Source organism: Oryctolagus cuniculus, chromosome 6 (genome assembly GCF_964237555.1).
Source record: "Oryctolagus cuniculus chromosome 6, mOryCun1.1, whole genome shotgun sequence".
In the NCBI taxonomy this organism is placed as follows: Eukaryota; Metazoa; Chordata; class Mammalia; order Lagomorpha; family Leporidae; genus Oryctolagus; species Oryctolagus cuniculus.
The window spans coordinates 318,170-331,574 of NC_091437.1; the positions used below are offsets into that span (position 1 = coordinate 318,170).

The window sequence follows — 13,405 nt, forward strand, 5'->3', positions numbered from 1 at the left end:
TGTGTGTGTGTGTGTGTGTGTGTGTGTGTGTGTGACTGCGTGTGCTGTGACCTGCGGGGATCCTGTGCACTGAGGTGTGTGTGTGTGACTGGTGTGTTATGACCTGAGGGAATCCTGTGCACTAAGGTGTATGTGTGTGTGACTGCGTGTGCTCTGACCTGTGGGGATCCTGTGCACTCTAGTGCTCGCGTGACAAATTTGTGTGCTGTGACAACACATCCAGGCAAAGAGCACGTAAGCCCCCCAGCCCCAGCTGGGTCAGAGTCTCTGCTGTGTCGTTGGCTGTGTTGTTGACCCTGCTGTGAGTCAGATAGTCAGATGAATCTTCAGGTCAGGAAGTGCCCTGCCCACCCCGTGAGTGCGTGTGCTGTGTTCTGAGGGGAATCTGCACTCGGGCCCCTATATGTGCTGGGTCCCTGAGTAGGTGTCCCAGAGACAGGCAGTACACATGAGGCACCAGGTGCTGGCTGGAAGGCCCTCTTGCCCCCGGCTCTCTGTGTCTGTGGCCATGCTGTGGGCATGGACTTGGAACCCCTCCTTCTCTGGGCAGCGAGCTGGGTCGACAGCCAGGCTGTGAGGCCCCTCTTTCTCCTGGTTGAGGCCATTGAGGGCTGAGTTACCCATATTCAGGGTTTAAACTGGTGGAAGCATCATTGACTTTTTTCCCATTCTTCCGCTTTCCTAGACACATTCGTGGGGAGCTGATCTAAGTGGAGCAGCTGGGACTTGAACTGGTGGCCCTATGGGAAGCTGGCATCATAGGCGGTGACTTAGCCCACTGCGCTACAGTGCTGACCCCAGAGTTTGCTTTTTATGAATTCCATCCCCAGAGAGTAGCTCAGTGAACTCTTTTTGGCCACAGTGGGCTGGGCCTTAAGCCAGGCCTGTGTGGTGTGGACAGCACATGGCTTCTGCCGGCTCAGTAGGTGCCGTCTCCTGCTTTCCTTAACTGGGAAGTGGGCAGGGGAGACGGCCCAAAAGATGATGGGGACACAGGAGGCAGAAAACCCGGCCGTAAGGGCTGCACGGGAGCCCAGTGGTGGCTTCCGGAGATGAGGGCCCCCACTTCCTCTAGGAGGCTGGGCAGGGTAGCACAGACACACGTGCACACACTCGCACTCACGCGTGAGCACGGCACAAGCTCAGCACTGCACAGGAACCTGTTTCTGTACCGGCTGAGTCCTCCGTGGGAATGTTTGAGTCCCTCTACATTCATGGCGAGACCCCTCACCCCCAGGTGATGGTGCGAGCAGCTGGGGTTTCCGGAGGTGCTGAGGTCATGAGGTGGAGCTGCTTGAGTGGGGTCAGTGTCCTTAGGAAGGGGCCCCGAAGACTCCTCTCCCCTCCCCTACGTGTGTGTGCTGGATGCTGGCCCTGCACACGTCAGCACTTGGAGCCTGGTCCCAGCTTGGGAGGTCACCTGCTCCCCACCCGGGGTTCACAGCAGACGGTCACCTCTGACTGCTGGGCAGAGGCTGCCTCCGTGGATGGGGCCTGCTCTGTGTCCTGTCCACACTTGTACCCCGGCCGTGGATGACCTCTCCTGAGAGCCTGTGCTGTTAGCCCTGACCACTGCTGACCCAGAGGACACTACTCCCTTGCGGTGGGCCCTCGCCACCCAGTGTTCCGCATTCCTTCCTGCTCTGCACTCCAGGGTGCTGTGCGGAACAGTGGGTGTCACAGCCCAGCAGGGCCCACTGGCATGCATTGCAGGCATCCCTGTCACTGGCTATGCCCCCAGCCATCTGCCCTTTGCCTCCTGCAGGGCCCAGGGTGAAGCTGAGTCCTGGGCAGTGACACTTGCGCTATTTTGGAGCTGGGCTGGGCTGGGCTGGTGGGGGCAGGGTGGGGGCGGGCCCATCCCTCTCCAGCTGACAGCGTCTGCCTGTCCTCTCGTCCCTGTCCAGTCTGAGGACCAGCAGGAGTGTGGGCTGCTGGGTGGCAACCGTGTCAGTCCCGGGGCCTCGGAGGGAAGTGAGACCCAGCAGCCCAAAGCCACTGCCTGTGCCCCCGGCCTGGGCACTGCCCAGATCCCTCCGTAGACAGGTGAGGAGGAGACGGCGGAGCAGGGTGGAGGGCTGTCTGGGGACCCCGGAGGGTGGCTGTGCTGAAGGTCACGGCTCTGGGAAACTGAGGGCTCCAGCCAGGCTGTGCCCCTACCCGGGATGGGCTGTGTGTTCTGATTTCCAGCCCTCCCATGGGGAAGAGGCAGCCCAGCCTGCCCAGGGTGTCACACACACCCACCACCCCCCGGCGCCCTCTGCTCCAAGAAGGGCTGAGGGTCCGGCTGGCCCTGCCCCCACACTCCTGAGCTAGATGCCCGCTGACAGCTGGGGCTATTTTGGGCCTGTTTGCTCAGCGGAGGGGACAGCCAGGGGGGCACTGACACCTGACTCCAGGAAAGAATTTCCCCTGGACTGGGGAGCTGGAGCCCAGGGGTCTAAGGTGAGGGGCAGCCCTGGGTGGCTGCCCTTGGAAGGCTGATCTGGAAGGGCATGGGGGCCTCAGGCTGGCCTCAGTTCCGTCTCAGGGGGTGGGGGTGGGGGAGGGGCTGGGTCTCTGAGCTGCCCCTTGGAAAACAGACTGGCCAGGAGCCTAGAACGGAGGCAGCAGTCTATAGAAGTTAGGGTGCGGGGCTGCCCCAGGGCTGTGGGTGTGGCTGGGACCCTGTGGGGTTCTGCAGGAAGGTGTCGGGGGGAGGTGGGGCTTGCTGAGACCTTGGCCTGCAGCCCAGCACAGGGAGGAGACCCCCGTAGGTGCTCCTGTGCCCGAGTGGATTTTCTGGGATCCCCAAAGTGGCCTTGGGTGGCCCTTGCCTCAGTCTCCCCTCTCTGGGAGTGAATGTGCTCCATGCACCCTTCTGTGGCCTCAAGCCTGCTGACCATGAGGGACAGCAGCCCAGCAGGGCTCCCCATGCCCTGGCCCCGTGCAGTCTACTGTACGGACAGCGGCTGTGCCTGGGCCTGCTTGGATGCTGTGTCTGTAGTGGGGACAAGGACCCTGGGGCCTCCACAGCCTCTTGCTAGACCTGGATCAGCCTGGGCCAGGGCCAACTTCCACATATGTGTGGGACCCAGAGCTCTCATTCCGTTCCTGTGCTTTGTGGAGGGACCACCCGCACACAGCCACTCAGGTGTCCCTGGCCGGCCAGTACAGGCTGGGGCAGGGGGAAAGGGATACTCCATCCTGATTTAGGGAACACACAGAACAGCCAAATGACGCTGCGGAGTGCTGGGAAGACCTCCGAGCACAGGGGCCGTGGAGAGCTGAGGTCCAAGTGGCCTTGAAGGGGAGCTGGGGTTTTGGAGGTGCCGTGGAGGGGGCTCTCTGCCTCTGGGTGGCCCCCATCCCAGTGCCTGTGAGGGTGGCAGGGGACTGGGTGTTGATGGCATCATGAGTCAGCAGTCCCTCTGCCCAGCCCAGCCCCAGTCCCAGGAAGCCTGCTCAGGGGATTAAGGGGATTAGATGCCCGAATCACAGGACCGCTAGGTGGAGTGCCCGGAACATGCTGGCTCATCCAGGGGATGCTGCGGCCTGGCAAGTTTGCTGTGCCTGCTCCGTGAGCCAGCTGAGGTGTGGTAGGCCAGCTGCAGGCACACTGCCCCTCCCACCACATCTGCACGTGGGGAGTGGCCTCTGCCCACCCACATTGTCCTGGGTGGGGAGGAGACTCCAGGCTCCTGGAGGGCTTGGGTGTGGGACAAGCACTGGGGTCACCTGGTAGTGAGGGGACACAGCCGCTGGCTGGCAGAGCTGGTCAGAGGGGCCGATCTGTACTTGAGGGCCTTGTGACCAGACGGTGAGACTGGCTGGTGGACAGGGATGCGTGGTGTCCACCGAGTGTCCCCACTTTGACTCCAATCCGCCCCTTGCAGGCCCCCGGCTCTGCCGCCCCCATGGAGCCCTCCTCACTCAGTGGCGCGCCCCGCTTCCTGACGCGGCCCAAGGCCTTCGTGGTGTCCGTGGGCAAGGACGCCACGCTGAGCTGCCAGATCGCGGGCAACCCCACGCCGCAGGTGAGCTGGGAGAAGGACCGGCAACCAGTGGAGCCCAGTGCGCGCTTCCGCCTGGCCCAGGACGGCGACCTGTACCGCCTCACCATCCTGGACCTGGCGCTCGGAGACAGCGGACAGTATGTGTGCCGCGCGCGCAATGCCATCGGGGAGGCCTTCGCGGCTGTTGGCCTGCAGGTGAACGCTGAGGCCGCGTGTGCTGAGCAGGCACCGCACTTCTTGCTGCGCCCCACGTCCATCCGCGTGCGGGAGGGCGCCGATGCCACGTTCCGTTGCCGTGTGCGTGGCTCTCCGCCGCCGGCCGTGAGTTGGTCCAAGGATGGGCGGCGTCTGGGCGCGCCTGATGCCCCGCGCGTGCGTGTGGAGGAGCGGGGCGATGCAAGCTCTCTGCATATCCAGGCTGCGCGCCCGCGTGATGGCGGCACCTACGAGGTGCGTGCTGAGAATCCCCTGGGCACCGCCAGCGCAGCCGCGGCCCTCATGGTGGATGCGGACGCCGACGTGGTCGGCCCGCCCGGGGCGTCCACCGCCGCGCTCCTGGCGCACCTGCAGCGGCGGCGTGAGGCTATGCGTGCGGATGACGCCCCTCCCTCGCCGCCTGGCGCAGGCACACGCACCTGCACGGTGACCGAGGGCAAGCACGCACGCCTCAGCTGCTTCGTGACGGGTGAGCCCAAGCCTGAGACGCTGTGGAAGAAGGACGGGCAGCCGGTGGCCGAGGGCCGGCGGCACGTGGTGTACGAGGACGCGCAGGAGAACTTCGTGCTCAAGATCCTGTTCTGCAGGCAGGAGGACCGCGGCCTGTACACCTGCACGGCATCCAACCTCGTGGGCCAGACCTACAGCTCGGTGCTGCTGGTCGTGCGCGGTGAGCGCCTCACCGCGGGGTGCGGCGCGTGCGGGCGGGGTCCCTCGGAGCGCAGCGGTTGGATGCGGAGGGTGGGCGCCTCCTCCTGGGGGGGGGTGTGATGAGGTCCTGGTTCTCAGGGCGCAGGCGATGACCCTCAGCCCACGCCCCCACCCTCCTCACCTGTCCGTCCCGGCCTGCAGAGCCTGCCGTGCCCTTCCGGAAGCGGCTGCAGGACCTGGAGGTGCGCGAGAAGGAGTCAGCCACGTTCCTGTGCGAGGTGCCACAGCCGGCTACGGAGGCCGCGTGGTTCAAGGAGGAGACGCGGCTGTGGGCGAGTGCCAAATACGCCATTGAACAGGAGGGCACGGAGCGCCGGCTGACTGTGCACAACGCCTCGGCTGATGATGACGCTGTGTACATCTGCGAGACCGCTGAGGGCAGCCGCACGGTGGCTGAGCTCAACGTCCGAGGCAGGCGCCGCCAGGCCGGCTGGGCTGGGGGAGCGGAAGGGGCACTGGGAAATGGACGAGTGGTGGGTGGCATTGGGGCAGAGAGGGTGGACAGTGCAGACGGGAGTAGACGGGGCATTGGGGTGGATGGTGCAGAGAAACAGGAGTGGACAGGTCCAGGAAGAGTGGAGAAGGTGTGGACCAGGATGTGCACGGGTGCAGGCAGGAGTGGACAGGGTGTGGACAGGGTGTGCACGGGGTGCAGGCAGGAGTGGGGGGTGTGGACAGGGTGTGCACAGGGTGCAGGCAGGAGTGGAGGGAGTATGAGCAGGGTGTGCATGGGGTGTAGGCAGGAGTGGAGGGGTGTGGACAGGGTGTGCACGGGGTGCAGGCAGGAGTGGACAGGGTGTGCATGGGGTGCAGGCAGGAGTGGAGGGGTGTGGACAGGGTGTGCACGGGTGCAGACAGGAGTGGAGGGGTGTGGACAGGGTGTGCACGGGTGCAGACAGGAGTGGAGGGGTGTGGACAGGGTGTGCACGGGGTGCAGGCAGGAGTGGACAGGGTGTGCATGGGGTGCAGGCAGGAGTGGAGGGGTGTGGACAGGGTGTGCACGGGTGCAGACAGGAGTGGAGGGGTGTGGACAGGGTGTGCACGGGGTGCAGGCAGGAGTGGACAGGGTGTGCATGGGGTGCAGGCAGGAGTGGAGGGGTGTGGACAGGGTGTGCACGGGTGCAGACAGGAGTGGAGGGGTGTGGACAGGGTGTGCACGGGTGCAGACAGGAGTGGAGGGGTGTGGACAGGGTGTGCACGGGGTGCAGGCAGGAGTGGACAGGATGTGCACAGGGTGCAGGCAGGGGTGGAGGGAGTATGAGCAGGGTGTGCACGGGGTGTAGGCGGGAGTGGAAGGGGGTATGAGCAGGGTGTGCACGGAGTGCAGACGGGAGTGGAGGAGGTGTGCACAGGGTGCAGGCAGGAGTGGAGGGGGTGTGTACGGGGTGCAGGCAGGAGTGGAGGGGGTGTGTACGGGGTGCAGGTGGGAGTGGAGGGGGTATGAGCAGGGTGTGCACGGGGTGTAGGTGGGAGTGAAGGGAGTATGAGCAGGGTGTGCACGGGGTGTAGGTGGGAGTGGAAGGGGTATGAGCAGGGTGTGCATGGGTGCAGGTGTGAGTGGAGCGGGTGTGCATGGGTGCAGGCGGGAGTGGAGGGGGTGTGGATAGGGTGTGCACGGGGTGCAGGTGGGAGTGGAGGGGGTGTGGATAGGGCATACACGGGGTGCAGGTGGGAGTGGAAGGGGTATGAGCAGGGTGTGCATGGGTGCAGGTGTGAGTGGAGTGGGTGTGCATGGGTGCAGGCGGGAGTGGAGGGGGTGTGGATAGGGTGTGCACGGGGTGCAGGTGGGAGTGGAGGGGGTGTGGATAGGGCATACACGGGGTGCAGGTGGCAGTGGAGGGGGTATGAGCAGGGTGTGCATTGGGTGTAGGCGGGAGTGGAGGAGGTGTGCACGGGGTGCAGGTGGGAGTGGAGGGGGTGTGGACAGGGTGTGCATATGGGTGTAGAGGGGTTGTGCTGCATGACTCTGATTGGGCATGCCCCTCCCGACCACAGGCAACCTGACTCGAAAGCTGCCTAGGAAGACGGCAGTGCGTGTGGGGGACATGGCCATCTTTTGTGTGGAGCTGGCCATCCCTGAGGGCCCAGTTCGCTGGCTGCGGAACCAGGAGGAGGTGGTGGCTGGAGGCCGTGTGGCCATCACTGCTGAAGGCACGAGCCACACACTGACCATCTCCCAGTGCAACCTGGACGACGCAGGGGAGGTTGTCTTTGTGGCTGGCAGCTGCCGCACGTCCACACAGTTCTGTGTGTCGGGTAAGGGCCTGGGCGGCACCCAGCCTCAGACCCTGGGTGCCGGGGGTGGGGACAGCAGCCACAGACCAGGGCCCCCAGCCTCAGACCCTGGGTGATGGGTGGGAGCATCAGCCACAGACCAGGGCTTCCAGCCCTTGTCCTCAACCCTTTCTGTGGCAACCAAACGGCCCTGGGTGCCTGGACTGCTGGGGCAGGGTTCCTGTGACTCCTCTGGCTGATTCTGGGCCCAAGGGCTGGGGTGGGGCTTCTCATGACCTTGGCCCATCTTCCACCCAGTGCCCAGGAGACCACCCCTGCATCCCCCTGTGGACCCTGTGGTGCTGGCCAAGACAGAGAGTTCCGTAACCCTCAGCTGGTCCCCACCGCCCCACGGGGACCGCCCCGTAACCATCGACGGCTACCTGGTGGAGAAGAGGAGGCTCGGGACCCATATCTGGAGCCGCTGCCACGAAGCAGAGTGGGTGGCCACGCCACAGCTGACCGTGGCTGGTGTGGCCGAGGAGGGGGACTTCCAGTTCCGGGTGTCGGCTGTCAACAGCTTTGGTCAGAGTCCCTACCTTGAGTTCCCAGGGACTGTGCATCTTGGTACGTGCGTCCCCCTGGAGACAGGGCACTGGGGGCCTGCTGGCTCTAAATCGTCCAACCCCGTGAACCAGCTCAGCCGGAGTGGCCTCTCGTAGCTGCCTGTGGGTGTGGGCTCCTGCTGCTGTCAGAGCCTTACCTGTGGGAGGAGAAGGGGCTGTGGGACAGGGCCGGAGTCCCCATGACCTGCCTGTTTACCTGTGGGGTTTGTGGGACCCCGAGGGATTACAGGCTGGCTGTAAGTGCTTCCCAGGGTGCCACGAGCCAGCTTTGTGCTCGGGATCGCTGTGTGTGTATGCGGTGCCGCCTGGGGGACGAGGATGGAAGGGAGAGCCCCTCCCTGCACCCCAGGGCTGCCTCTGCACGCTCCCTGATGTCTGCTACCACCTGCCCTGCAGTCCCCCAGCTGGCCGTGAGGACGCCCCTGAAGGCGGTGGAGGCAGTGGAGGGTGGCGAAGTCAGCTTCTCCGTGGAGCTCACTGTGGCCTCGGCAGGCCAGTGGTTCCTGGACGGGCAGGCCCTGAAGGCCAGCAGAACGTACAAGATCCTATGCAGTGGCACCAGGCACACGCTCACCATTCGCGAGGTGCCCGCCAGCCTGCACGGGGCCCAGCTCAAGTTTGTGGCAGACGGCATAGAGAGCAGCGTCCGTGTGGAGGTCCGAGGTAGGCCGGGGACCTGGCCTATGATCTGAGGAGGGGCTGGGAGAGGGTCCTGGGAGCATCGCGGCTGACCAGGGCTGGACTGAAGTCACACACGGGGGGTCACGGGCCGTGGCGGGGGCCACCGGGCGGCTCCCCCAGGCTGGCTGGTGCTGTGTGGCCACACTCTCATCTGCATATCTCTCTTCCTCTTCTCCCCCTTTCCCTTCTGCCTGTCCATCTCGTCCTGCCCTGCCTTTGTCCTCCCTGTCTCCTGTGCTTCTCTGGTGCACTGGGCCACATGGTCCCTCCCTTCTGCTTCTCCCTTCTCTGTGTCTGTCCACTCCACGGCTCTGTCTCACACCTGCCATCCACACACATTCTGTCTGTCTGTTCCTGGCCAGCAGCGGCCCCTGGACTGACTGCACACAAGCCTCCAGCAGCAGCTGCCCGGGAGGTGCTGGCCCGGCTGCATGAGGAGGCCCAGCTGCTGGCAGAGTTGTCTGACCAGGCCGCGGCCGTGACGTGGCTGAAGGACGGCCGTGAGCTGCCCTTGGGCCCCAAGTATGAGGCGCGGGCGTCGGCGGGGCGGCGCGTGCTGCTGGTGCGTGATGTGGTACGTGACGACGCCGGCCTCTATGAGTGCGTCAGCCCTGGGGCCCGCATCGCCTGCCAGCTGTCAGTGCAAGGTGAGGACCCCCGGGCCACAGCCTGGTCTTCAGCTCTGGGCCAGCACGGCGGGTGGGGTGGGGCAGTGGAGCAGGCGCTGCCCCACAGCAGGAAGGATTTCCTGTCCGTGGTCGCTGGTAGACAGGGGGTCCTTGTGCTCTGGACCCAGCAGACTGGGCTGGCCTCGTGCTGCTCAGGGCCTCGTGGCCGCCGTCGTCCCTCCTGTGAGCCTGGGCACCATCAGCCCCTGGCCACTGTGGCCCAGCCAGTGGCTCCCTGACCGGCCTCCTACCCCGCCCCTGCAGGCCTCACATCCTTTCTGCACAAGGACACAGCTGGTGGCCGTGTGGACGCTGTGGCTGGGGGCCAAGCCCAGTTCGAGTGTGAGACCTCGGAAGCCCACGTCCCCGTGCGCTGGTTCAAGGATGGCTTGGAGCTGGGGTGCTCCAGCCAGCGGGTCTCCCAGGAAGACATGGGCACACGGCACCGGCTGGTGCTGGCCTCAGTCACCAGGCAGGATGAGGGCACCTACTCCTGCCGCGTGGGTGGGGATGCCGTGGACTTCCAGCTCCGTGTTTCTGGTGCGTGCATGTGGCTGAGTGCTGGTGGCTGGGCCTGTGTGGGGTGGGGAGCAGGTCTGGCTGCCTCCAGCTCAGCGAGCTTGGGCTCTGGGGCCGTTTCCCTCGGTGAGTGATGGGCGGGCAGGTGCAGCTCCTTGGTTTCCTGGGGAGAGCGCACGTGGACTTGATACCACCTGGGCTCTGGGGGAATTCTCTGTGTCCACTCTAGGCTTTGCCTGCTGTGTCCTGTGGCCGGGGCCAGCTCACAGTCCCGAATGGGCTCTTGCTTTTGCGTGTCTGCAGCCCTTTGTGTCCTCTTAAGATGGGGTAGATGGGGCTGGAGGATCCTGGGCACATCTGAAGAGCAGGCTGAGAATCCAACGGATACCCTGGTCATTCTGGAAGCTTCCAGGGCTCAGAGACTTTGGCTGGCAACCCACCCAATGGGGACATCCTGAGGGCGTGGTTGCTGGACCTCCATGGGCTGTCTTGCAAGCTGTCCACACCTTAGCAGGGGCACTGCTAGTCTCTGTGCTGGGCCAGTGGGTGCCGGGAACATGCCAAGAGCTTTGCTGCCACCCTGCAGAGGCAGCACGGGGGCACATTTTGCCAGGCCACGTCCGAGGTCAGGGGTGGGGTACAGGGTGAGGTGGGAAGAACAGCACTGATACCCAGGCCTGTGAGAGAAAACGGGAATGCTTGTGAAGCTGAGCTGCCGCCTCATTTTGGTCATCATGGCGGACATATGTCCCTTTGGAAGTGGACCCCATGACAGGCAGGGTTTTGGGGACAAGAGAAAGCTCTCTGGAGTCGTCAGGGTTGCCAGGCCACTGACACTGTGATGGTTGCTGAGCCTTCCTGGCGAGTGTCGGGGATCCCTGGGAAGGGGCGACCATAGGCCAGAAAAGCCACACCTGAGAATCCCTGTGGATTGTTTTGGGATGTTTGGGATCCAGACTCTTAACCAGGAGCCAGGACTGGCAAAACTGACTAGGGTGGGGTTTCTGACCCCGTGTGTCCTCCCCGTCTGTCCCCAGAGCCCAAGGTGGTGTTTGCCAAGGGGCAGCCGGCGCTCAGCCAGGTCCAGGCCGAGGCGGGGGCCAGCGCCACGCTGAGCTGCGAGGTGGCCCAGGCCCAGACGCAGGTGACGTGGTACAAGGACGGGAAGAAGCTGAGCTCGAGCTCGAAGGTGCGCGTGGAGGCCGCGGGCTGCACACGGCGGCTGGTGGTGCAGCAGGCGGGCCAGGCGGACGCCGGGGAGTACAGCTGCGAGGCTGGGGGCCAGCGGGTCTCCTTCCGCCTGGACGTCGCAGGTGGGCATGGGAGATATGGCCAGTCGACCGTCTGTGGGTGCTGGGGCTGTAGGGCAGGGATGTGCAGTGACTGTGGGTGTGTCTAGCAGGGGCCAGGTCTGCCCATGTGTACTGACTGTCCCTGCTCCTCTGCACTCACGGTCATTCCCACGTCCAGCTGTCTTTCCTTGCTCTCTACCCAGTCCATCTTGACCCTAACCTGGGCATGGGAGGCCACACACAACGTGGCCATCCCTCACCGCACACTTTGCTGGGCGCTAGGCTCCATCCTGGGTGGCCCTTAAGTGGCCCCACTGGCACTGGGCTCTCTCCTGATTGGCCACCTGCTATACTCAGCTTTCTCCTGATTGGCCACCTTCTGTATTCAGCTCTCTCGTGATTGGCCACTTTCCGTACTCTGCTCTCCCCTGATTGGTCTTCACTGGCACTGGGCTTTCTCCAGGCTGGTCACACTGAGACTCAGCTCTCTACTGTTTGGCCTTGGCTGGCACTTAGTTCTCTCCTGATTGGCCAGCACTTGACACTCCGCTCCCTCCTTATTGGTCCACACTGGCTCTCCAAGACTGGCCACAGCCTGGCCTACTGAGTGGCCCATATTAGCCCGCAGCTCTCTCCTGATTGGCACACATTTCATTAGGTTCTGCCCTGATGGCTCTGCCTGGCACTGGGGTCTCTCCTGATTGGCTCACACTGATACTCTGCTGTCTCCTGAATGGCTGTACCTGGCAGTCAGCTCTCTCCTGATTGGGCCACGGTGGTGTCAGTTCTCGGGGCAGGGCTGCGCTATCTTGACTCTGCCCACTTCCCTGCTCTCTGTGGCCCCTGCATGGTGGGAGGCTGAGAGCAGACGAGGCGTGGGAGCCCCAGGAGGACTGAGGCAGGGAAGGGTCCCGTCCCCAGAGCGCTGGACCTGGTTACTGTGGCCTTGTGGGCTGGGGCAGCATCTGTGGCAGCGAACCTCAAAGTTGACCTGGGGGCTTGGAGCTTGGAGCGTGGCTGCATCTCAGCCTCCGCATCCACCACTGCAGCCCACACAGCTGTGTTGAGCCTGGGGTGGGGCTCCGTGCCTCTCGGGCAGTGCTCCTTAGTCACGGGCAGTCCTGCTGTTGCAGGACAGTGAGGGAGATGTCTGTCATGTCTCACGTTGAAGCTTTTCCACGCGGACAGGACAGTGCGCAGAGCACTACGTACTGAAAGCAGGGAAGCTCCTGCCCCAGCCGTCAGGAGGGGACTCCAGAGGAGGAGTTGCTGGAGAAGCTTGCAAGTTCTGGCCCTTTTAGACACAAAGTGGCCGCTCTGATTGGCCTCTTTCTGAAAAGGGAGCACCGAGTTAGCCAATCGGGAGAGGAGCAGAATAGCAACCAATCAGGAGGCCAGAATAATAGCCAGTCAGAGGCAGGGCTAATGAGCAGCCAGGGAACTGATAAGTGTATGCTAATGAGGCATGCTCCACGAACCAGTCAGGAAGCAGGTATTGGAGTTGTTTGGCACACAAAGCAGATGGACGACGTTGTATTCCATTGAGCGTGTCTGCCCTGTCCCGAGGCTCCCCTTGCCGCAGGGTGTCTAGAGAGCCACATCCTGTGTGTTTTCCTTTCCTTTCCTGGGGCCCTAAGTGTCCCCATCACTGCCTTGGCCGTTGCTGGGGTTGGAGTAACCACCAGGCCCTAGAGATGTGCAGGCCAGGTGTGGGCTCTGACCATGTGCTGCTGCCTCTTTCAGAGCCCAAGGTGGTGTTTGCCAAGGGGCAGCCGGCGCTCAGCCAGGTCCAGGCCGAGGCGGGGGCCAGCGCCACGCTGAGCTGCGAGGTGGCCCAGGCCCAGACGCAGGTGACGTGGTACAAGGACGGGAAGAAGCTGAGCTCGAGCTCGAAGGTGCGCGTGGAGGCCGCGGGCTGCACACGGCGGCTGGTGGTGCAGCAGGCGGGCCAGGCGGACGCCGGGGAGTACAGCTGCGAGGCCGGGGGCCAGCGGGTCTCCTTCCGCCTGGACGTCGCAGGTGGGTCCTGGGTGGTGGGACCTGTGCCGGGCTGGGACAGGGTCTATGCTGTCACCTTGTGGTGCCCCTTGCCTGGTCCAGGAGGGATGTTCTGCCTCCACGCCAGTGCTTTGTCAAACATCCGTGCATTTCGTAGTCCAGATCACGTTGCTCCTTGCTTTCTGGCTCCTCATGCGTATCTGATGGCACCAGATTTCCTGTCTCTGCTTAAGCATTTGTGCAGTGCTGCTGTGTGGTCAGCGTAGGGCACTGTGGTTTATGCTGAGTGCCCCACTCCTTGGCCTTGTGTTTTGCCAGCCAGGGTAGGTTGTCCTGTCCCCTCCCCAGCCCTGGCGGCAGGAGGTCTCCATCTCTTGCACCTCCAGGCTTGGACACCCTCCTCTAGGGATGCAAGCAGAGGAGGGACCAGGAATTCCTCACTTCCTGGGGAGCTCTGAGTGATCTTTGGTCTGTTCCTGCAGAGC

General features: G+C 63.8%; 1 protein-coding gene across 3 annotated transcripts in view; it reads left to right on the top strand.

The window, feature by feature from the left end:
- Positions 1–1,913: 1,913 nt before the first annotated feature.
- The window catches only part of OBSCN (obscurin, cytoskeletal calmodulin and titin-interacting RhoGEF), a 116,631-nt gene continuing 105,139 nt past the window's right edge, over positions 1,914–13,405 (top strand). For 2 of the 3 annotated variants that reach the window (XM_070075938.1, XM_070075940.1), the window contains exons 1-10: positions 1,914–2,046; positions 3,876–4,881; positions 5,064–5,333; positions 6,918–7,178; positions 7,455–7,763; positions 8,159–8,425; positions 8,809–9,090; positions 9,376–9,651; positions 10,668–10,943; positions 12,666–12,941. In XM_070075938.1, the coding sequence (XP_069932039.1) occupies positions 3,897–4,881; positions 5,064–5,333; positions 6,918–7,178; positions 7,455–7,763; positions 8,159–8,425; positions 8,809–9,090; positions 9,376–9,651; positions 10,668–10,943; positions 12,666–12,941 (3,202 nt within the window). In that variant the 5' untranslated portion in view covers positions 1,914–2,046; positions 3,876–3,896. The remainder of the gene's footprint in view (positions 2,047–3,875; positions 4,882–5,063; positions 5,334–6,917; positions 7,179–7,454; positions 7,764–8,158; positions 8,426–8,808; positions 9,091–9,375; positions 9,652–10,667; positions 10,944–12,665; positions 12,942–13,405) is intronic. The other variant, XM_070075939.1, reaches the window with a different exon arrangement.